This window comes from Lepidochelys kempii, chromosome 6 (assembly GCF_965140285.1).
Source record: "Lepidochelys kempii isolate rLepKem1 chromosome 6, rLepKem1.hap1, whole genome shotgun sequence".
In the NCBI taxonomy this organism is placed as follows: domain Eukaryota; kingdom Metazoa; phylum Chordata; order Testudines; family Cheloniidae; genus Lepidochelys; species Lepidochelys kempii.
The window spans coordinates 124199961-124224239 of NC_136385.1; the positions used below are offsets into that span (position 1 = coordinate 124199961).

Below are 24279 nucleotides of genomic sequence, written 5' to 3' on the forward strand. Positions count from 1 at the left end.
GCGGGGCCCACCAGTATACAGGAGGCACTGGGGGGAGGGGTTGGTAGGGGGTCTCAGCCTCACCCCCCCACCCCGCCTCCCACCTCACCTCCCTGCCCGCCTCCTTCGGAAGCGTGGGGCCCGGGGCAGTCGCCCTGACTGGCCGTACCCTAGGGACGGCTCTGACAGCACCTAGCGCAAAAGGGTCCTGGTCCATGACTGCTGCTCTTGGAGGTGCTACCGCAGTACAAATAATAACTAAACCACTAATTTCTCATTCTCCTCAGTCAGACTTCTAGGAGTTGTTTCTTAAAGCTAAACAGAGCTGGCGTAATTGCCCTGGATTCAATGAAGATGCACTGATGTGCACCAGCTGAAAATCTGTCCCTTGAACTATTTCATGACGTGTGTTCTTCATTTAATAATTGGAATGTTATATATTCTAAGTTTACAAAGGCATTCAAATGCACACACATCATCTATATTTAGTTCCTAGCTGGTTTCCATTTGGCATCGTTAAGCTTTTGTCAATAACACGAGCCCTTAGTAGAAATTCCCAGCGTGATTTGCTGGTGACAAGTGCAGTATCTCCATAGCATCATCAGTTTCAAAGAGCTTGAACTGACCTATCATGGAATCACGTTACTTGAACCTTTGACAATTCTACAGTTGGTTGGAAAACAGAAATTCTGATATTTTTCTCCCCGCTTGGGACAAAAATGTTGAAATATCCAAAGCGTTCATTGAATGAAAAAATTTCCAAACATTTTGGCTTTGGAAATGTCAAAACAAAAATGTCACTAAGTTGAAATGTTGATTCAAAAGAAAAACGTTTTGAATTTTCCCATAGGAATTTATCAAATTTGGACATTTCCCCACAAAAATGTTGAATTCCATGAAACTGTATTTTGTCAGGAAAAAAAAAAAGGGTGGCTCGAAAATTTCAACCAGCTCTACACTGTACGACGAGTGCGTAAGCAGCACAAATACGGCCTGTCTGCAGAGCTCAGACGTTTTACCCCCTGCGACCTGCCTAAGCACAATGACAAGTGGCCTCCTTAAGATTTCATCTTTTCGTCAGTTCATGAATCTGTAAAGCTAGTGGCAAGATACCAAAATAAACAGGAAACAAATGCAATGGAGGACTAAGTAATTATGACAGTCTTAGGCCTGTATGCGTCAAAGCACTGAAACACATGCTAAAGTTCCACTAAATTCAACTAAGCTGCATTGGGAAATTGCCTAACTCCCATTGATTTTTTTTTTTTTTACAGTGCCAATATTTGCAATAAAAAATAAAGTTGAAGCGCACACAAGAAGATAAAAGCCATGCCTCTCACTCAGATACCATGGTGAGGGGCACAATATAAAAACCCAGGTAGAGAGAGATCCATCCATCCAGGGTATTTCTAGAGCTCCAAACCCTGTAATATCAAGGGGCTGTGTCTTGGCAGCTAGAGGTGGACACACCAGAGACCTTCAGATCATGAAGGTCTCCGGGAGGGGTAGAGCCATTGCAAACAGGGATTTGTTAAATGAAGAGAACCCTTCACGGGACATTTCTTTCCATAGGGTTTGTCTACACTGGTGCTTCGTCGGCAACACTTTTGTCATTCAAGGGTGTTAAACACACACACACACACCCCTGAATGACAAAACCGTTACCGACGAAAAGCGCCCGTGTGAACAGCGCTTTGTCAGCAGGAGCACTCACCTGCCGACAAAGCTGCTGCCGCTCGTGGGGGGTGGAAGTTTTTTGGTTGGCAGGGGAGCTCTCTCCTGCCGACAGACAGCAGCTACACGGAGTGCCTTTAGCGGCACGGCTGCAGGGGCACAGGTGTGTCGCGAAAAGCCTCGTAGTGTAGCCGTTCCCTTCCTGAATCCTGAAGTCCAACAGCAGCGGCTGTTTTACCTCAGCTAATACTTGGTCACACACTGCTCCACCTGCCTGGTTGATGCGAGTTTTGCCGTTGGCTTCCCTGGACGCAGGATTGGACCCTCCTGGAGGTTAAAGGAAGCGGGTCTGCCAGCTTGCCTGGCGAATGTGGTGTTTCCAACCTTGCTCTGAGATTGCTTCCCCCCCATCCTGACTGGATCATGCAGAAAGGCACAGTCAGAATGAAGGCAGAGTTAGAACATCTGGATTACACTTGTCTGGGGGTGGGAGAACATTTTTCAAGTACAGAAGGCAATTCCTGTACATTTTGCAATCCTTGCCCTCTGGAGGCTCCTGGCTGTCTGGATCCCTTCAGATCCATGTACTTAAAACCCCAGCAGCTACTAATCCAACACCTAATGCCCTTCCTTCCACTTCCCTCTCAATGGACAGCACAACCCCTATCCACTCCACAATGAGCTTCCTCAACCAAGGAAAACTAGACCAGGAGTGATCCTCCTAACCTGGCCAAAGGACAGCACAAAGCATTGCCTCCTTCCACAATGCTCTCAGTCTCTGCTGGCCTGAGGAGTGAGAAATCAAACCCAAGTCACCACACGGAGCGCTACCCTGCAGCACGGCCTGTTAGCCATTGGTGAAAATTGACAGAGCAAAGCAGCGATCAGAGCCAGATCACCGTGCATATGGAATAAACAAACTACCGAACAATGAGGGGGCACTGGAGTTTAACCCTTCGCACTGCATATGATCCAAGCACCATGTTGTAGTCGTTGATTACAAAACCTCAAAACCTCAAACAATCCAGGGAGCTATAGGTGTTAATATAGAGCTAGCTGGAAAATGGGAACCCACTCGGAACATTGCAATGAAAAGAGAAAAAATAAGTTTTTTGTCCAAACATGGAAAGTGTTAGTTGAAAATCTGATTTTCCATCAAACAGAAAGTTTCTGCCAGCCATAGGTAAATATTATCCCCATTACGCAGATGGGGAAACAGACTGAAAGGGGAAGTACTTGTCTGTGTCTAGGTCAGCAGCATTCAAACTCACATCCTCTTTTCTCTCATGCTTATGGCACTTTCCTTCAGACTTCTCTCTTGTTTAGCTTTACGGCTTATATTGCGTTTACATCACAGGGCAGCTGTATCATTTCAATACAAAAGCCACCAGCTACATCACGTTCTTACTATTACTCTTTTACGTACTGGGGGCTGCGAGCGCCAACAGAGATCAAGGTCCTATTGTGCTAGGCAGCATAAGAGACAGTCCCTGCTCTGAAGAGTTTACAACCCAAATAGACAAGACAGACAAATGGTAAGAGGGAACAGAGGAGTGAGTTGCGCACGATCACACAGCAAGTCAGTGGGGGAGCAAGGAGCAGAACGCGGGTCTGTATTTGTCAAGAGAGATGAGATTCAGAAGCAGGTTGGGATCCTGGCAGATTTAATTAAATACTCATCGCTCACAAAGCGCCAGCAGATTTCAGTTTGCCTTCGATTAACTCAGCCCAGCACCCAACCCTCTGGATTCCCTCATGAGAAAAAATGTAACCATTTGATCCTTTCCCTTTCTGCTTAGTGGAGGGGTGTGGTTGGAGGGGGGCATAAGGGAGAGGAAGGGGGGGAAATGAGCTACAGAGCTAGCTCAGAGGTGGCAGATGTTATTTGTAGCTTTGACCATCCAGCTGAGCTGGATCTGTAACTTTAGTTTTGTAATTTGGCCCAAATCCTTCTCCAGTCTCAGAGCATGAACCCTTCCCACTGCCCCACCATGCACACACCTGGCTAGGCTGCTGCTCGGCAGCCCTTAAACCTCAGGAGCCAAGTAATCTCTCTGCTGCTCATGTCACACCCGGGTGGGATGATGATCATAAGGGGGAGCAGCACACGAGGGCATCCTAGGGCCTGCAATTCCCCCAGCAATCCCGCTTGCGAGTCGCTATACAAGGAGCCCCGTTAGCAGAGCTGCGCTCCTTGCCCAAACTCTGCAACAGGCTCTTCACATCCCCTCGTACGGACATTCTTATTGGCACGAGGGACCTTCACAGCTCTGGAGCAGAGGGCTGGGTTTGGCCTTCAGTGCCAAGTGCTCTGGTGAAAGGACAGCCATGGCCGGCCCACGTGCTCAGGTTTCCAGCTGCCTGCTCCTGTCGACCCGCTGCACCCCCCGAGAAGAACAGAGGCTAATACAAGGGGCACTTTAAACAACTTGCCTTCAGAACGAAGTTGGGTGCTGCCCCATCTCATTGCAAGAAGAACTATGAGCCCTGGCGCCCTAGCGAAATTCCCATTGGATAATTGCATCTTACCTATCTCCCCCCGGACTCGCAATCCGTCACAGCGTTTACTCTTAGCTCTTACGCAGCTGCCAAGATATACTCCAGGGGCAGCTGCATGTCTCTAGAGGGCAATTTTTGCCTGGAGATTGCAAATTCTCTCTCATTTGCTTCAGAGGAAAGGGGGATGGCGGGGGGGGGGGGGGGGCAAGAGAGGAAGATGCATGTGCTGTCAGAGGTATGAGGACATCATCTGGGTTGGTCAGTGGGCACTTCTCCCACAGTGAGGGATCCCAGTGCTATACTCATAACATGAAACACAATGGTAAAAACAGATGGCAACATACTGTAGAGGTGACTTCCCCACCCCACTCTGAGTTCCATCCAGCCCAAGGCTGCTGTCTAGATCACACTGAGTGCGGCTGCACCCAGTGCTTTCCCCAGAGGAAGGTGCCGCTCCTGCCCCAAACATCTGTTCACCCCACCTCCACTTTTGAAGTTTCCTCCCTTCCCTTTAAAGGGCTGTAGATTTACAGCCACTGCAGGATTTCATGCTGTGAAGCAAAGACAACTAGAAAAGAGCCACTGTCATGAGGGCAATTTCACACCAAATGAAGTGATCGTTGGTCAGCTGGAGGGCAGGGCTGGGGGACACCAGCTGTTTGCTGCACCATCATTGAACAGCTGCATTCCTGCTACCCTAAAGAATTGCCGTTAGTTTCACCCCATGAACTAAGGGCAACGTGCTTCTATAGATTATCTTCCCTCAACGTTGAGCAGTACATAGTAGCAACCCCACCTAGCACTAGTGTCCAGGCCACCCATTAGTCAAATAGCACCCTGGGGAAGCCAGAATTTGCACCATCCCAAAGTAAGGAGGTGGGAACACACACCTATTGCACACCCCTAGCGTGACTCACCTTTTTTGGATGCTTGAAGAGTTGTCCAGGTTGCCCGCCTGTGTACAAAATGCATATTCTCAGCTTGACCAATGACACACATGGGTACCACAATGCTGTCACACCGGCACAGCCAGTGTCATCACTGTAGGTCTGTTTACTAGGCTTACTTCTGCTGTCTGCTTCCCCATCTTGGACCTAACCTTGCCATCGGGGTATCTGGGGCGGGTGAGGAATGCAGGATTAGAGCCTCACATCACACTTATCTACCGTGGAAACCTCTTCATGACATCGCTCTAAAATACTTAGCATGCAGGGGATAGTCTCTCCTCCTAAAGAACTTCAGCACTCTTCAAGATTACAATGCCACAAAGTGCATATAAATAGGAGAGAACCGGGTCTGTGGAGATTGAGAACAACAAAAGCAATGCGACAGGTTTCAGAGTAGCAGCCGTGTTAGTCTGTATTCGCAAAAAGAACAGGAGGACTTGTGGCATCTTAGAGACTAACCAATTTATTTGAGCATGAGCTTTCGTGAGCATCAGCTTTCCTTCCACCAGAGCACCAGGGAGAGCTGTGGTTTAGCGCCACTCAACTCTGGAGAGAGGGGTTCAATGATGGGAGTTCAGTTTGAGAGGAACCAACATCTTATATTAGCACAGCGATACCCTTAGGGGATTTCAAGTAATCGTTGTTCTCAACGCACTGTAGAAACTATGTGCAGAGATAGGTTTCAGAGGAACAGCCGTGTTAGTCTGTATTCGCAAAAAGAAAAGGAGTACTTGTGGCACCTTAGAGACTAACCAATTTATTTGAGCATGAGCTTTCGTGAGCTACAGCTCAGAAATAATTTCATCACTGTTGAAATGCAGCCACCTACTAGGTGAAATACTACAGCTGTATAACTCGATGGCAGGAACGAGAGTTTACGACCGGAAGTGAAGAATACTATTTGCAAATCAAGATGGGGGATGCAAGGAGCAGGAAGACTATAACTGCCCACAGTGAGATGTGGGCAGGACAGTACTAAGCACTGAGCACAACCGTCTCTGTCCCTCTAAGTGAGTTAGGTAGCAAGATGGATGGGGCAATAGCTTTTACTGGACCAACTTCTGTTGGTGAAACGAGCTGCTGAGCTCTACAGAGCTGTTCTTCAGATCAGTATTGTTAATCACATTCCATTATGCAGCCAAGAGTGAATTCACATTGCATTTGCAAACAAGCTCATTTCCATCTGAAATTTCTCACATATGCTCTCTAGGCAGAAAGGAACTTTGTATAAGTGTGAGATTAATTGGAGGTTTTTTTTAAAATATTCAATTTCGGAAAAAAAGTGTGTTCTCTTAAGAAGTGTGATGTTTTGTAAAGCCCCTCTCAAAATGTTAAGTCTGGACTGGAAGGCTTTTCGAAATAGTAAGCAACACAGTGTATGCATCTTCCTGCACCTAAGCACATCAGTCTCCTCTCTACTGCAAACAACAGCTGTGGTGCTGTTTTATATCAAATGAAACTTGAGCATAAAGCATTCACCTCTGCACCAGTACCTCTTTGATTTTATTAAAAAAAAAATAAAATCAAACAACCTTACGATGCCTCAGAATTTGAATTAAGAGCCATATAATTTTCACCCCCCCCCACCCCAAAGTTACCCACATGGTGAAGTATGCTTCCATCAGAGGCCGTCAGTGTGGTCCTAAAAATGCACAGCAGGATCTGCAAGACAATTAAGTATCCAATTCACATGCAACTCTTCAGAGGCCTGCAGTAGCAGATGTTTTCTGTTCGTTTTATTTTGCCCTAGAGCTTTCCTTTTCTCCTTCCCCACCTCAGTCCTGGCTCCGAGCATCACCTCTCCCTGCTTCCTCCTCCGCAGCACAGAACAACAAAAAATTCCTCCTCACCCAGTACCAGGATTGTAAACAGACTGACAACACCACAACTCCTCCATCAATCAGGCCCAGCAGAGTTATTTTTCACCTCTTGTGGATTCCTTCCTCCTGCAGTTTTAAGGCAAGCAGTGCTAATATATTGGTTTGAGCTACTGACTGATCAGGCTCGGGCTGCTAATGTTTAATGTACGTTGCAGAGTTATATTTTTCAAGACACTTTATAATCAGAGGTCCCAATTCAGGAAAGTATCATTATTTGGACCAGCAATTAAGCATGTACTTAACTTTAGGCCTGTGCTTAAATTCCACTCAAGTCAATCAGACTTACACACATGTGTAACTTTGAACATATACCTACGTGTTATCCTGAAAACTACTAGAGCTAAGCATGCGCCTAAGTGCTTTCCTGAATCCTGGCCTAAGAAGCCCCAAACTTTTTGAAGGCTACAATCCTTCCTATTCTTATATACATAAGTAACTTTAAGCACACAAGTATGTGACTATGCATGTACTTAAGGTTACTCACATGCAGAAATATCTGCAAGATCAGGGCTTAAGAAGAAAAGTCACAGGGCAGATCAGGCCTGGCTGTGGAGAAGAAAAATGCCTAGGAGTGGGTTTTTAAGGAAGCATTTGAAAGAGGAAAGTACAAATGAAGCAGCTACCTACACATGACTAGTTTAAAGGCACAAGACTGAGAAAGCTATTTTCCCACGTGTACTGGTGTTAGCCATAATTTACAGATGGAGCCATTTATATACAGATAATCTAAATTTCTGGTTTTCCTAGAGGATCAGACTCCCTGGAAAATTATTTAAAATAATTCTCCATTAAAAAAACCTAGTAGAAAACATCATACTGCCATGCTGAGAAAAAGCTGCAGGTTTTCTTATTTCCCCTTTCCATGCTGGTGCCAATATTGTCTTTAACACCCTCACTCCCCCTCAAACACAAACAAAAAACACACACAGACAACCATTCTTAGGACATTTTTTTAAAAATGAAGCTTATGTATTCTGTTTGTGCATACAAAAAAAGGGACAAATACAGAGATGCAAACAAAACATCAAAGTTGCCATTAAGAGAATTAATTTTAAAAGTCACAAAGCATGTTATTCCTGGAAATTGCTTTTACTTAGCAATGATGTTAACACCACAAGAAGGCAGCTGGCATTGAAAGCACAAGAAAAGTTCAATTTAAACAAGGGGAAAAAAGAAGATTAACAAATTTTAGAGCATTCACACAGAATACACCCCATTAACTTGTCTGCACAGAAGTTCTCAGCCAGGGTGTTTTGATTTCTTATGTTGACTTTAGTAACTTTTTTTGCAACGAAAAGTTACATTCCACTGACAACCTGGAGGAAGAAATAATTAAAGGACTCAAAGTCAATACTGAGATAACATTTTAATAGTTTTGAAGTTTTTCCTGTAAAATGGCTTGTACTTCCACAGGTACAACAGTGAAGAAATAATTTTTGAATCCATTTCACATGGCATATAAAAGATTGGTTTTACAAATATATCCTGAAAATTTAACAACTGGTAACACTGTATAAGGTAAACATAGCCACTTCCCCTTGATACTGGGCTTGCTGTTCAAATGAGAGACTCTTCCTACAGCTGTGTTACAAGACAAGAGCCCGTGTAAGGATACCTATTTATTAATGTGTCTGATGAAAGTGGAACACAATGCACATCTTTATCCATCAGTTACCCATGATGCAAAGGAACACAAGGTACTTGGTGAAGGTTAACTGCCCATCTGGAAAGTATAAATATGCCCCATTAAAAATAAAGTGATTTGAGAGCTATTGCTTTCTTCAAAGTAACTTCTGTTTGATGTCCCAGCAATTTATACTTTTGCTCTGCTGCTAGCAAAAACAAAGATGGCATGTCTTTCTCTAACTAGCGCTAAAAGTATACACCCCAGCCCGCATCTATAGGAACAAAAGGCCAGATACTGTGGTCTTTTCAAGAACAAAACTAATGCTGAAGTTTATGCGAATTTGCTTGCATAAGGACTACAGAATCTGGGTAGGAGTTTTGTTTGTGTAAGGAAGACAGAAATTGATCCTGAATGAATAGGGTTATCCTTCACTTTTCCTAGCACCAGCTTTGGGGACTACTTACAATGCAAACCATTATAAATTGGAATTAAAAATAAATCGCCAAAAGAGAGAAGTCCATGCCCCTCTTTGCTTCTTCGAGATCAAGCATCCTGAAAGGGTTTGTTTTTTTAAAAACCACCCCTCCACAAAACACACACATAAATGGAGAACAAGCGGAATTAAAATACCAACAAGAAGCTGTAAACTGAGCATCAGAGAGGAAGAGATTTTTAGCCAGAATATTTCAAACTATTTGGGTTTTTTAACGTCTCTAACTCAAGTGGCTAACAACGACTTTCTTTCCCTTAAGTGTTTTAGGTTCAACACCTCTGTACTTCAATTAATGCGTGAGAGCTCCCACCTGGCATCTGAGTCATTCACAAAACTGGGGAAGACCTGACCTTGGTCATATGGAGTAAATCCTCTCAATCTTTTGTAATGATCAGAAAGAATCAAAAAGGGGCACAAATCTTGTTTTAAAATGCCATTTGCAGCTCTTGCCTTTAATAGAAGTCAGAGACACAGCAAAGCAGTTCTGTACCAGAGACAGCTTTGTTACCAAGCTGGAATGCATTTCAGTGCCTTCCATTGGCAATGATGATGGCCAGATGAAGAATTCTTTTTGGTTGCTCTTCTGCACTAGAATTTAATGTCAAGGCTTATCGACATCAGAGATAAAAATGGATTTCTCTTTTAGGGCTCTATTTTGAGGGAAGTTCCATTTCCCATAGTACGCTTAAGCCTTTAAAAAATAGTGGGCAAGGAATTAACTTAGCCACTGCAGCAGCCCCAAACAGAGAGCTATCAAAGCTCAAACCAGTAGTCATGTTTTGGCTGTGTCTGTGTGTGTAAATATATAAAATAATTCTATAAAGACACTATGTAGTCTCTCAAAAATAGTGAGTTATTTAAGTATGAAGATTAGGCAGCATCCCACTCCCACCCCCTCTGCTTTCTGGCCATATTCTAAAACAGGATTCTCAAATTCCAGAGTCAGGAATAAAGAGTACAAAAAATCCCTCCCCCAACCCATAAAGCAGCAACAGAAGTGGCAAGGTTTTTTTCTTAATGAAGTGAAATTAAACCTTTGTTGAACTTGTTTATAAAAAGGATTCTCTTCAGTTTTTGACTATGTAATAAATTAAACAAGTTTGGAAAATCAACCAAGAGATACATGAAAATCAAAACGGCTACAAACATGTTTATGTCCTGTTTTGCATCAGAATTGGTTTGCTGCTCTTAATAGAGCCAGTCTTTTCTTAATGGCTTTCTCCTTCTTTCCACCCATGTCCCAAAGCATTTCTTCTCTAACCATCTATGCCAGGCTACTCTGAGGCACAAAGGTACCATACTTCATAATTAAATACTGAGTCATGATTAATATGAATTACTGTACTAAAAGATTTTGCTTAATTTGGACCACAATTCAAGAACAGACAACTTAATACTGAGTCTTCAGTGTAGACTTTAGCCCTCCTTCCAAAAAACTGCCTGAAAAAAGGAGAACGTGAGAGCTGCAGCATACAAGAACTTACAAGCAGAGACTAAAAAAAAAGACTAGAAAAATACTTTGAGTAGAGTTGTGCTTCAAACAGCTTTGACTCATTCAAATGAAACTGATGGAGTAACTGGTAAAAATATTACTTATGGAATACATTATTGCTGACTTTTGTTCAGGGATATGCAAAAGCACTGACAGGTCTGATGGAATGGTCATTTAAATCATGAAATAAAAGAACGTTTGTTTTCTGTCTACAGATGACCTTTCTGCAAATTCCTTTGTATGTATGTATAAGAGAGACCGAACAAATTTCATTAATTCACAAAACCTGATTTCCCCCCAATTTCATTCCAGAGCAATGAAAGGGGATTGGGGAGTAGGGTGTGTGGGAGAGAAAAAGACTCCCTCTGATTCTAACTACTGGTCAGTGGGAGAGTACTGGGATTCATACAAATGAACTTCTAGAAGTTGGTTTCACTGGTAAGACATTATTTCCCCTCTTGCAGCATTTCTTGTGCTAATCCAAGCCTGATGGGAATAAAAGAGTTTGGACATAGTCTTTCAAGTGATACCTCTGCAACTGAAAATCACAGGCCTGAAACTCCACAGTCTTGCATTCTAAGTAGTCATTTACACCATGGCAAGGTGAGTGTGCAAAACTGTAGCATTTTACACCCACTTTGTACAGGTGTCCGTGATTGGGCAAGATGGGGGGACATCAGCTCCCACATCTAGATTATAATGGCGAAGGAGGAACATAAAGAGGCTTGGTATGGAGGTGCCTTAGAGCTTTTATGACTACAGGCCATTAACTCTCATGGGGAGACTACACTTGCAGTTTGCCAAAATAGTTACTATATCAGAGATGTGAAGCATATTATAGTCCTGTGAGTGCAAAAGGTCTCAAAATCTAGGGCTCTGACTACCACTTTTAATGCCTACTGCCAAGCGTTAAATCTTGTGACCTTGAGACAACAATGTACATTTCCCGAAAGTTTGATTTCGTGGCCTCTCTCATGACAAAAGCTCTCTAGCTAACAGACACAGTTCAACAGAACAGGGTGGAGTCTGCCTCTCACAGATGAGGTATATGCTAAGTAGAACAAATGCTGCAGAATGCATATGGAACCTGAGGAATTTATACTGAAGACAGCTATAGAAGAGACAGGGACACCCTTATGTTTATGCCACAAACCCTGGCAGAGAAACAAAGGCTAACAGCATCTTTTTCTGTCTGGTTGGGTTGTCCTTCTTGGTGGAACAGTAACCACAAGGCTGCCTTGTGGAAGGACTTGGAACATGGAACCACAAAAGGATCTCACTGAAAAGGCACTAGGAAGAAGTGTATAGTTCTAGACTAACAAGATCTGTCCCCTTTCCAACCAGTGAGTGGGACAAGCAAACTGTACAATTTGGGATTTGTACAGGGAATGCTGCAGAATGAACACTACCTTTTACGGCAAAACGAAAATAAAGTTTAAAAACAGAAGTAAAGCTATTTTCAAATTATTAAAATGCCAAACTTTTTTACACAGCAAAATTATATTAAACAGCAGCAGACGAAATAATATGTCCCACCACCATAGGCAAGGGACATTTTAAATGTTTATAAGGTTAACTATAAAACAATTTGACAACCAAAATATGAACAGGCCAATTCAAGTATATACACAATATATTAAAATCATATAAATTATATATTTATACAAAGGGCACAAATATAGCAAATTTCAAGTGATATAGTAATCACTTTAACAGAACTGAGTTTTGAATAATCAGTTTCACCTTTTAATGATTTTCTCCCAAAGTCTTTCAACCCGGATAGATTGATACCTCAGATACCTAGATTACAGAAAGCAAGGATCAAGAATTATTATTATTCTCAACCAAATGAAGCTGGCAGAGCGGGATGGTAGATTTCTCATGAAATTCTGATTTATTTAGCTAGTAAACACCTATTTGTTCTCTTAAAACTCAGGAATTTCATTTTATCTACTGCAGATGAACAATATACTCTGTTGTGTGTATTTAATGATTACATTTGAATTCTGTTTGATTTGCAAACATTTTAAAGAAAAATAGATTCCAGCACTTCTCAAAAATGCAAGAAAAGATGGCAGTAAGTGTAACAAAAACTACAGTTAAATTATGGAAGGATGCTCTCCTCACAGCATTTTGGCTTGTATCATATAAGTGAGCTGAAAAAAACCCAGTAGCTTATTTTTAATCACTTTTTGATTTCAAAAGAAGACAGCATGGCCCCAATCCAGTCAAGCACTTAAGTCCCACTGAAGTCAAAAGAGCTAATGATGTGCTTGAAGCTAAGCATGTGCTTAGAATGCCTTGCTGGATTTAGGTTTATGTGCATATATTCTGTATAACAGCACCTAAACCTATTTTCTATTGCTGCAGTGCTATCCCTTCATTAATGCAATTCTTAAAAGGGTTGCTACATCTTAATTAACCCAGTAGTTCCAGGCATGCAAGGTGAGCAGCAAGGGCAAGCCACATTAAGCAGAAAGAAAGCAAAGGCAGGACTACAAATATACAGAAATTCTCTCTTTAAAAAGGTACAAACAACTTTACATGTGTAAAAGTAATTCAATTTCACAAAATGCAGGTTAAAAAAAAATCAACCATATACTGTATTTCATGAACACTGGATATCCACCTCACTGAAAGGAAATCAAAGCAAACAGGAACTCTCCAGTTTCAAGTAATCCTTGATGCCTTTTTTGCCAACTGCATTATACCGTGACAGGTGATTTAACAGCATTTATATGCTACAATTTATGCAGCTAACCTTTCACCTATGATCCAAATTGACAGTTGTGTCTAGTTAACATTCACCTATGTTTGCCCACACATTCCATATTAGCTCTTTGAGAAACTATTCAAGTTAATTATATTGCAAATTAAAGAAATTACATTCTGTATGTTCCTTCTAGATTTGAAAAAAATAGGTTTTTAAAGGCTTGTCAAAGTTTTGAAGGAAAAAATTTTCCATTAAAAAATCCAAGATTAAAAAAAATCATTGACTTTTTTTCCCCCCCTGATCAAGGGTGCTAATAGAAAGATTATCACAAACATACTACAATTTGATCAAGAAGACTTCATGAATATGCTGCTGATGAGCATGCAATACCACTGATATCTGTCAAGTTCCAGGTATCAATGTATCCCCATTTCATCCCCCATCAGGCCCCTCCCCCGCACCTCCCCAGTAATAACAGTATTATAAAAAGGAAAAATCTAGAGTTAGTGGCAAAATCTTCACAGTAAATTGTTAAAGAAAATGTTATTGTGGTCATTTGTAAAATGGCATCAATCAATTGGACCCTGAAAAATTAGTTTGACGCAGTTGTGTTCCCCAGTCAGCTGTGCTGCACAAAAAGGGCAGGAAGCATGAAATGCATGAGTACCATGAGGCAGTGGGATTTGAGACCAGTATTTTGCAGATTTCTCAGAGCACACATGTCCACACGGGGTGAAAGCATAAGTTGGAGGACCAGCATCCACATAAAACCCTGCCTCGCAACCAAGCCAAAGAGGCACATAGGGACCAACGGTTCTGCACATAGGACACTCGCGCTCATTGGCTTCTGTGTCACTGCGATGTCCCCAATTGTGATAGCCATGAACGTGACCACAGCTAAGGTAAGCCCAAGGCTGTTTCTCTTCTACCACATCTTTACGGTTAATGCTGGGAAACGCTAAAGTATTCAGCCCAACAGGACACTGTGGCCTAGCGGCATTTATCTCCTGTCGCAAAGCTTCAATGTGTTTCTGAGTCGGTGTGTGAAACAGACCATCTGCTGTTCTCCACAGAAGAGTGGCTCCACACAGGTCAATGAGAGAGCCATCTTGTAGGATGTTGGTCTCATTTTCTACCTAGAGGTAGAACACAAACATAAATTTGAGATGGATCTTTTACAGACAATTTAGCTAATTCTGTGAATGACTCCTCTTCCTCAACACATACCACTCACTCCCATAATTCTCTAGTAAAATTCTCAGAATGTTTACAAATAACCTCTCTGGAATTTATTCTCCCCTTCCCCCTCACCCTTTTGATGTGGGGGTCTCTCTCCTACCTGCCATGTCTCTTTCTCTCTGATCTTCTAGTATGGATCTTCCCTGGGTCTCTCTCCCCTTCCTAGCATGGATTTTCTCTATGGTTGTCTGTTTTACTTACAGACAGTTTTGACAGGATTTAGAGAGTTCCCACTCCTTCATTCTGAGATGTGTACCAGATAGTGAGCTGTATCACTCCTTTGGAGCTTTCTGTTGCATTTTGCTTCCTTTGTTTGGGCAGGCAAGTGACATGTTATATTGCAGATACCATGCTAGCCAAATTCACAAATACTTTTGTAAGTTTAATACTAAAGCATAAAAGTAACTGACAGCTAAATCTTAGTCCGCAATTTTCAGAAGTGATGAGCACCTATTACTCATATTGACAGGTTTCAGAGTAGCAGCCGTGTTAGTCTGTATTCTCAAAAAGAAAAGGAGTACTTGTAGCACCTTAGAGACTAACAAATTTATTTGAGCATAAGCTTTAGTGAGCTACAGCTCACTTCATCGGATGGAAGCTGAAGGGACTCAGCTCTTCTGAAAAATCAGGCTCAGTGTATAAACAGGCATTGTGTACAAACTACAGCGTAAGATTTACTGTCTAAAAATTCTCATTTTCTCTTCTGAATGAAAGCAGGTGATTATGCAACATTTTGAGAGACTATACTAAACAAAACAACAGCTTCAGTGCAGCTTTCTCTAATTTGTTTTAATGTCACAAACATATAGGCAACTTGCGCTGTTGGTACCACCACTGAAATGATGAATGCACGTTAAAATGTGTGTGGGACATGAACTGAGAACAGACTTCTCAGGAGTGAGAAGTGTATAATTAACCAGCATCAGCTTTACACGTTGCTAAGGGGTGGAACATCCAGTACTGTCATATCAAATAAATATCCTGGATATTAAACAGAGCACTTCAATAAGTGTGGCTGGCAGGAGGAACGACCACACTTGATATATTAATTTAGCCCAAATTTGTAGATTAAGAACAGTAAATCATCCCTATAAAAAAACCTAGATAATGATATAATAATCTATTGATAAAAGGTAATTTACAGCAAGTGCTACAGGTACGAAGTTCAGTGATCAGAACAGAAGCTCATCAAATGAAGAGTCAGAAAATTCTTTACAAACAGAAAAGGGAAAGGTTTCTTAGTATCATGGACTGAACACATTGCAAACTTTGTGGATTCATTTTTATGAACCCACTCAAAGAACATTGCTCACAGCTGTACTAACCAGTATGCCATGTCATTTTATTTACAATAAGAAGGCAAGTTGTTCTGGCTGTGGCAGAAGAGACTTACTTATTCTACAGCTGCTTTTCCTCGGCAGCACTAAAGGTGTTTGACTAGGATTGTACACTGTTAGCAAGTCATTGTATTTTTGAATATAGCAAAGGCACCTACAACCCAGGATATGGTGCTCTCTCTTTTTATATCAGTTACAAACCAAAACTAGAATTAAATAAGTCAAGAGGTGGAAATACCTGGGTGCCTACTGAGAAGGGAAGGACTCCTGCTTCTAAAAGCTGCAGTCCTAAGCAACCCAGACAGGGAGCATCAGTCCTCTCCCCCAGATATCAGCAACAGTCAGGGATGGAGGGAAGGGAGGGAAAGGGTGCAGAAAAGGACCCTCTTGAGCCCCAGAGTTGGGAGGCACAGGAGGAGTGTGGCCACAGAGTGGGGAGGAGAGGAAGAATGGGTTGCCCAGTAAGAAAAAATGCAAGGCTGAAAATGGATGAGTGGGGGCTGGAAAATTATTACCTACACTTCCCGCAATCCTCAGAGTCTAACAGCTTGACGGCTGAACAGTTACATCTCACCCCTCCTTAGAAAAAAGGAAGGAAGAGATGGATGAGGAGCAGGGAAGGAGAGCATTGTAGCAAAAAAACCAGAATATAGAGGTTGAGATGTGCAAAGCTCTTCCCCACATAGGCCTGGTGGTAGTACGGGGACCCTGCTTTCTTTCCCTCTCCCTGCTAGTGGCAGATCAAAGGGCAGCCAGGCCTCTTGGGGGTCTTTAGGCAGCTGCAGGAGGAGCAGTGGAGCTCACTTCTCAGGACTGACTCAGTAACCTGCTCAGATCTCCCACAAGGGACCCTCCCCGGCTCTTCTATCTTTGAGTGGGGTGTTTGTGTATGTTCTCTGTGTGATCCCCTGCCCCAGTGCTAGGTGTGACAATGCTCAGACACAATACTGTACTTCCTGTACCCCACACTTCTAATATCACAGTTCTCAGTGCCAGGAAAAAGAGGTTTGCCCATGTTAGTAGTACATTGGTTTTGAATAACTTGCACTTTCAACTTACTAGCTTCCCCCTTTGTTGAGCAGATCTGGTTTCTCGTAGAGTATATACATCACCACAAACTGAAATTTCCCGCCACACTCCGGGTTTAGACTCCTCGGTAAACCCTCCTTTTGGATGCATGACCAGAACTCCATTGGTTGTTAATCCGTCCATGTGCCCATCAGGATTTTTCCATTTTGCTGCTTTTTCCTAGATGTAACACCATAACAATGGGAAAGAAGGCAGCCTTTTACTTTCAAAGCCTCAAGTAGGATCAGCACTCCAGTATATTTCACCAGCACAGTTAGTGTTTATAAGGGTAAAGAACACTGTTGGTGAATGCAAAGCTCGTGGGTGATATTTTCAAAGCAGCAACAGATTTAGCTGCACATTTTTAACCAGTATTTAAACTTTTGCAGAAAATTGTTACTTCTAACTCAATAAACCAAATGTCACACATGAGATGCTTGTGCAATCCCTGTGTTGGCTTTACAGACACATTGGCTAACACTGAAATCATGAAGATGCTGTTAACCACTGCAGCTTTTATATAGTCTTTACTGTGGCTTGTACTGGGTGGCGGTTATATCTTTCCTTGGAAGCTAGTACTCATCTAGCTAAAACAATCCCACTGTAAGTTTAATTAATGGTGAATGCCTAGTCAGAACTCATGTCGTGCCCTGAAGAGCTGTTGCCAGTCTTTTCAACAACAAAAAAGAGGCCACATACTTTAGACTCTGATATTAAAGATAGGTAGAAGCCACTGGGAAGAGTTCACAAAATGGCAATAAATTTCACTAATAAATTTGAAGTTCCCATAAATTTTCAAATAATAGAATTTCTGAGGTTTTAATAAACCTAGGCACCAAAGTCAAAGGCAATATACAGAATTTGTAATGAGCAAATTCTTATGACTCATTTTTTTTAAAAAAAGCACATGGCATACAGGCTATTTTTGCTTGTGCATAACATAGCTATCAATAGTACTTACTCCAAGAAATATGTTTTTAGAAGAGTCAAATCCTGCTGCAAAAATCCTTGCTGTATACGGTGCATTCCTATCGCAGACAATCCTGCATGCAAACCTGGATATGGTGCTTTGTGTGATCTGAGTTTCATCATTGTTTTGACTGCCAGAAATTGTATCTGTTACTACAAAGTCTATAGGGCTTTCCGTTGATCTCCCAACCTGCAAAAATTCAAAATGCACTTGATATACAGCTCTCTAAATATACCTCACAGAAACATCAATGCTACCATCTTGACAAATTTCAGAGTAACAGCCATGTTAGTCTGTATTCGCAAAAAGAAAAGGAGTACTTGTGGCACCTTAGAGACTAACCAATTTATTTGAGCATGAGCTTTCGTGAGCTACAGCTCACTTCATCGGATGCATACTGTGGAAACTGCAGAAGACATTATATACACAGAGACCATGAAACAATACCTCCTCCCACCCCACTCTCCTGCTGGTAATAGCTCATCTAAAGTGATCATCAAGTTGGGCCATTTCCAGCACAAATCCAGGTTTTCTCACCCTCTCCCCCCCACCCCCCCCACAAACTCACTCTCCTGCTGGTAATAGCCCATCCAAAGTGACCACTCTCTTTAAAATGAAAAGGAGTCCTTGTGGCACCTTAGAGACTAACCCATTTATTTGAGCATGAGCTTTCGTGAGCTACAGCTCACTTCATCGGATCTGATGAAGTGAGCTGTAGCTCACAAAAGCTCATGCTCAAATAAATGGGTTAGTCTCTAAGGTGCCACAAGTACTCCTTTTCTTTTTGCGAATACAGACTAACACGGCTGTTACTCTGAAACCTCTCTTTAAAATGTGTATGATAATCAAGGTGGGCCATTTCCAGCACATTACCAGCTATTACCAGCAGGAGAGTGAGTTTGTGTGTGTATGGGGGTGGGAGGGTGAGAAAACCTGGATTTGTGCTGGAAATGGCCCACCTTGGTTATCATGCACATTGTAGGGAGAGTGGTCGCTTTGGATAAGCTATTACCAGCAGGAGAGTGAGTTTTTGTGTGTGTGTTTTTTTGAAAAAAAAAAAGGGGGGGGTGGGGGGGTGAGAAAACCTATATTTGTGCTGGAAATGGCCCACCTTGATTATCATACACATTTTAAAGAGAGTGGTCACTTTGGATGGGCTATTGCCAGCAGGAGAGTGAGTTTGTGTGTGTGTGTGTGGGGGGGGGGCCCAAGGGCGAGAAAACCTGGATTTGTGCTGGAAATGGCCCAACTTGATGATCACTTTAGATAAGCTATTACCAGCAGGAGAGTGGGGTGGGAGGAGGTATTGTTTCATGGTCTCTGTGTATATAATGTCTTCTGCAGTTTCCACAGCATGCATCCGATGAAGTGAGCTGTAGCTCACGAAAGCTCATGCTCAAATAAATTGGTAAGTCTCTAAGGTGCCACAAGTCCTCCTTTTCATCTTGACAAAGTTAATTCTGATCACATCAATTATCTACACTCTGCCAACCACCTGTCTGGAAGGTGAAATTCCTGCTCTGGACTGTCATATTTTCATATATTTGCCCTTGGCAAATATTCACCATTTTCATAGCAAGACAGCTTTTCATTTGATAAAACTGCTGTGGCTGCGTATGTAACGGCAAATCTGGAGCATATTAATTTTATTTAAGGGGGGGGGCGTATTTTAGTTAGAAGTGTGAAAATGTTGGTTACTGCTGTATTTCATACCCCCTTCTCTGCAAATAAATACTATGCTCCTACATTCAGAGAAATAAAAGTTAAAGAACTTTCTACTGTCATTTTAAAATTGCCATGAAATTGAAGCATGTTTTTAAACCAAAACAGCAGTTTTTAAAACCTATTCTTAACAGAAAATCAGAGAGTCTAATTCATATTTTAGACATTATTGCATTTGGTAATTCTTATATATAAGATTCTCAGGACAGGATACTCATTTGGCCAGATGTTCTGGAGCCACCCATGCATTTATAAAAGACATTTTAAACAACACTTTTTGTATTAAGCACTTACTCTGAGAAAAATAAAGACGCTGAGATAAGGAAACTCTCTCATAAAAAGTCCTAAGCATTTAAACCTTTCCCCCCACATCTATGAAACAATTCTAAAACAAGGAAGAACTGTCCATTTGGAATCGCAAATTATAAAATGGACAAATGGATCCGACTATCTAACAAAGGTGCAGACACAACACTGAGCTGGTGCTAGTACTTCTCTATGCAAGTAATGTTGTTACATCATGCTGGACAGAAATCAGGCAGTTATAGGTTAGAAACAAAAAATGTAATTTAAAGTCCTTCTGAACAGATGTCTTTTGATCTGCTGCTAATCAAAAGGAAATGATAAATATTTTGTATGCCAATGTAGTTTAATTCCAAGAATCCTCATTTATATGTAAACTAATAACTTCTCAATGAAGATCCTTAAAAAGTTTAGTGAGGAGGTTACAATCTGTGTAGCTTACTTGCACTTCAAAGGCCAGCAATGGGAACACACATATGGATCCATCATGTGCAGAAACATCTCTGCAGGTAAACCAGAGCCAATCTCTAAATCATCCCACCTATAAATCCACTCTGTCTATACAAAGAAAAACAACTCTCCAAGAAATAACCAAATATATGAGACTTAATATTCACCTTATCAAATGAATCTGTAGCAATGATACAAAAAGCAAGCCCATTTGTAAAAAATCCTGCTTACTGTAGAACAGGGATGGCCAACCTGAGCCTGAGAAGGAGCCAGAATTTACCAGTGTACATTGCCAAAGAGCCACAGTAATCATAGAATCATAGAATATCAGGGTTGGAAGGGACCTCAGGAGGTCATCTAGTCCAACCCTCTGCTCAAAGCAGGACCAATCCCCAATTAAATCATCCCAGCCAGGGCTTTGTCAAGCCTGACCTTAAAAACTTCTAAGGAAGGAGATTCTACCACCTCCCTAGGTAACGCATTCCAGTGTTTCACCACCCTCTTAGTGAAAAAGTTTTTCCTAATATCCAACCTAAACTTCCCCCACTGCAACTTGAGACCATTACTCCTTGTCCTGTCCTCTTCTACCACTGAGAATAGTCTAGAACCATCCTCTTTGGAACCCCCTCTCAGGTAGTTGAAAGCAGCTATCAAATCCCCCCTCATTCTTCTCTTCTGCAGACTAACCAATCCCAGTTCCCTCAGCCTCTCCTCAGAAGTCATGTGTTCCAGACCCCTAATCATTTTTGTTGCCCTTCGCTGGACTCTCTCCAATTTATCCACATCCTTCTTGTAGTGTGGGGCCCAAAACTGGACACAGTACTCCAGATGAGGCCTCACCAATGTCGAATATAGGGGAACAATCACGTCCCTCGATCTGCTGGCTATGCCCCTACTTATACATCCCAAAATGCCATTGGCCTTCTTGGCAACAAGGGCACACTGCTGACTCATATCCAGCTTCTCATCCACTGTCACCCCTAGGTCCTTTTTTGCAGAACTGCTGCCTAGCCATTCGGTCCCTAGTCTGTAGCAGTGCATTGGATTCTTCTGTCCTAAGTGTAGGACCCTGCACTTATCCTTGTTGAACCTCATCAGATTTCTTTTGGCCCAATCCTCCAATTTGTCTAGGTCCCTCTGTATCCTATCCCTGCCCTCCAGCGTATCTACCACTCCTCCCAGTTTAGTATCATCCGCAAATTTGCTGAGAGTGCAATCCACACCATCCTCCAGATCATTTATGAAGATACTGAACAAAACCGGCCCCAGGACTGACCCTTGGGGCACTACACTTGATACCGGCTGCCAGTTAGACATGGAGCCATTGATCACTACCCATTGAGCCCGACAATCTAGCCAACTTTCTACCCACCTTATAGTGCATTCATCCAGCCCATACTACTTTAACTTGCTGACAAGAATACTGTGGGAGACCGTGTCAAAAGCTTTGATAAAGTCAAGATACAATACATCCACTGCTTTCCCTTCATCCACAGAACCAGTAATCTCATCATAGAAGGCGATTAGATTAGTCAGGCATGACCTTCCCTTGGTGAATCCATGCTGACTGTTCCTGATCACTTTCCTCTCCTCTAAGTGCTTCAGGATTGATTTCTTGAGGACCTGCTCCATGATTTTTCCAGGGACTGAGGTGAGGCTGACTGGCCTGTAATTCCCAGGATCCTCCTTCTTCTCTTTTTTAAAGATGAGCACTACATTAGCCTTTTTCCAGTCATCCAGGACTTCTCCCGATCGCCATGAGTTTTCAAAGACAATGGCCAATGACTCTGCAATCACAGCCGCCAACTACTTTAGCACTCTCGGATGCAATGCATCCAGCCTCATGGACTTGTGCACATCCAGCTTTTCTAAATAGTCCCTAACCACTTCTTTCTCCACAGAGGGCTGGCCACCTACTCCCCATGCTGTGTTGCCCAGCGCAGCAGTCTGGGAGCTGACCTTGTTCGTGAAGACAGAGGCAAAAAAAGCATTGAGTACATTAGCTTTTTCCACATCCTCTGTCACTAGGTTGCCTCCCTCATTCAGTAAGGGGCCCACACTTTCCTTGGCTTTCTTCTTGTTGCCAACATACCTGAAGAAACCTTTCTTGTTACTCTTAACATCTCTTGCTAGCTGCAGATCCAGGTGCGATTTGGCCTTCCTGATTTCATACGTCAGCAGCCCCCCATCAGCTCCCCCACCCCACTCCCAGCACCTCCCACATACCAGCAGCCCTGCCGATCAGCAGCTCCTCCCCGCCCCGCACCTCTCGATCAGCTGTGTTGTGGCGAGCAGGAGCGAAGGCCCTGCAGGCTTAGGGGAGGCGGTGGGGTCAGGCCTGTGGCAGAGCCAGGGGTTGAGCCGTGAGCGCCCCCCGGCACATTGGAAAGTTGGTGCCTGTAGCACCAGCCCCGGAGTCGGTGCCTAGACAAGCAGCTGCATATTAACCTCTGAAGAGCCGCACGTGGCTCCAGAGCCCAGGTCGGCCACCCCGGCTCTAGAACATCTAACTATGCAGCAAACCAACAAATACATGCTGAACCTGACATTTTAACACATTAATATAAAAGCAAGCAAGGATTTTCCCTACCCCCGTTCCAGATTGCTTTTAGAATTTAGTAAATTTTTTAAAGCAAAAACACACAGAAATAATTAAAGTACTAATCAGTCTAACCAAAACTATTCACTTCAACTTTTCAGAGAATGTAAGATTTTTAATAGAATGCACAAAACAGATACAGTAAAAATTAGGTACACAAAGTTGGATGTGTCACGGTTTGTGTTGCTTAAAAAAACATCAAACTAAAAATATTACAGAATGCTCCATTAACTAACTGTACCTCCTTCCTATTTCCAATGGACTTGTATTTATCTCCCTATGGAATTCCTGTTAAAAGGTACCATGGTTGCACAGTAGCAACAGCTCAGTCAAATTCCTGCCTGACTTTAGAAAGTGTTACACACAGCACTGTTTACCTTGTGGTTATTTGATTCTGTGGCAGGTTAATATGGTTTTTTTATTGACATCAAAGCATTACTTATACACTGGTCAGAATACACAGTTGGCTTCCAGCTGTTGTACAGATTGCCTCTAATAGTAAAGGCGTGTTAGGGAATCCTTAACTGCTCTGCGTTTCAGAATCTGTTCCACCTTAATTCAAACCATAACAATGTGAGGGTCACCTCAGCCATGCTGAAGATAATTAGCTTTATTTTGCTTTAATATGAAGAAATTCAGTCTCAGTAATCTGCATATAAAGGTTAAACTTGGTCCTGATTCGATGGTAGCCTTTGACAGATTTCCCAACAAACTTTTAGCACATGTTGAAGGCTCAGAAGTTCTTAGATTGTGCCTTTTCTTATCAATGGCATGAGTATTGTAGTCATTATGACACTCTAGTCTATGATTTTGCACAGTGATGCAGAGATCAGTCAAACGCTATACAATGTAACACACTTATAGATCTTCTTAAAGGGACATCAGACACTACTGTCTAAGTTGTGTGCTTACTACAAATGCTCCCCACTGTATTTATTCCAGCTCTTAAACTTCTAACTCTGGATTGCTATTAGAACTTTTAAGGTGGTTACAACAAAAACAACAACAGAAGAATTGTCCTATTGGCCTTGAAAGCATAACATAACTCTTGGTTTTCTGCATAGCCATATCAAATGACCTGGCAACAGGGAATCTCAACTGTTTTAGACACTAGCATTAAGATCTATAGGCTTGAAGCTTTTATTTCTTGTGCCCGTTGGGCTTAGACATTTCTGAAATGAGAGGAAATATTTAGGTTTTTTTTTTAAAAAAGTGACACAAGATAAAGATAATCCTGAGATTAATAAATTTTCATTGATAAACATATACTTGTACTAAACTTATATT

General features: G+C 42.3%; 1 protein-coding gene across 3 annotated transcripts in view; it reads right to left on the reverse strand.

Annotated features, from left to right (window-relative positions):
• Window positions 1-7690: 7690 nt before the first annotated feature.
• The window catches only part of PELI2 (pellino E3 ubiquitin protein ligase family member 2), a 230911-nt gene continuing 214322 nt past the window's right edge, over window positions 7691-24279 (reverse strand). Inside the window, exons 6-8 of one of the 3 annotated variants that reach the window (XM_073350041.2) lie at window positions 17910-18107; window positions 16940-17128; window positions 7693-14440 (exon numbers count right to left, since the gene is read on the reverse strand). In XM_073350041.2, the coding sequence (XP_073206142.1) occupies window positions 13874-14440; window positions 16940-17128; window positions 17910-18107 (954 nt within the window). In that variant the 3' untranslated portion in view covers window positions 7693-13873. Of the gene's footprint in view, window positions 14441-16939; window positions 17129-17909; window positions 18108-24279 lie in introns of all 3 variants that reach the window. The other 2 variants (XM_073350038.2, XM_073350039.2) reach the window with 2 other exon arrangements.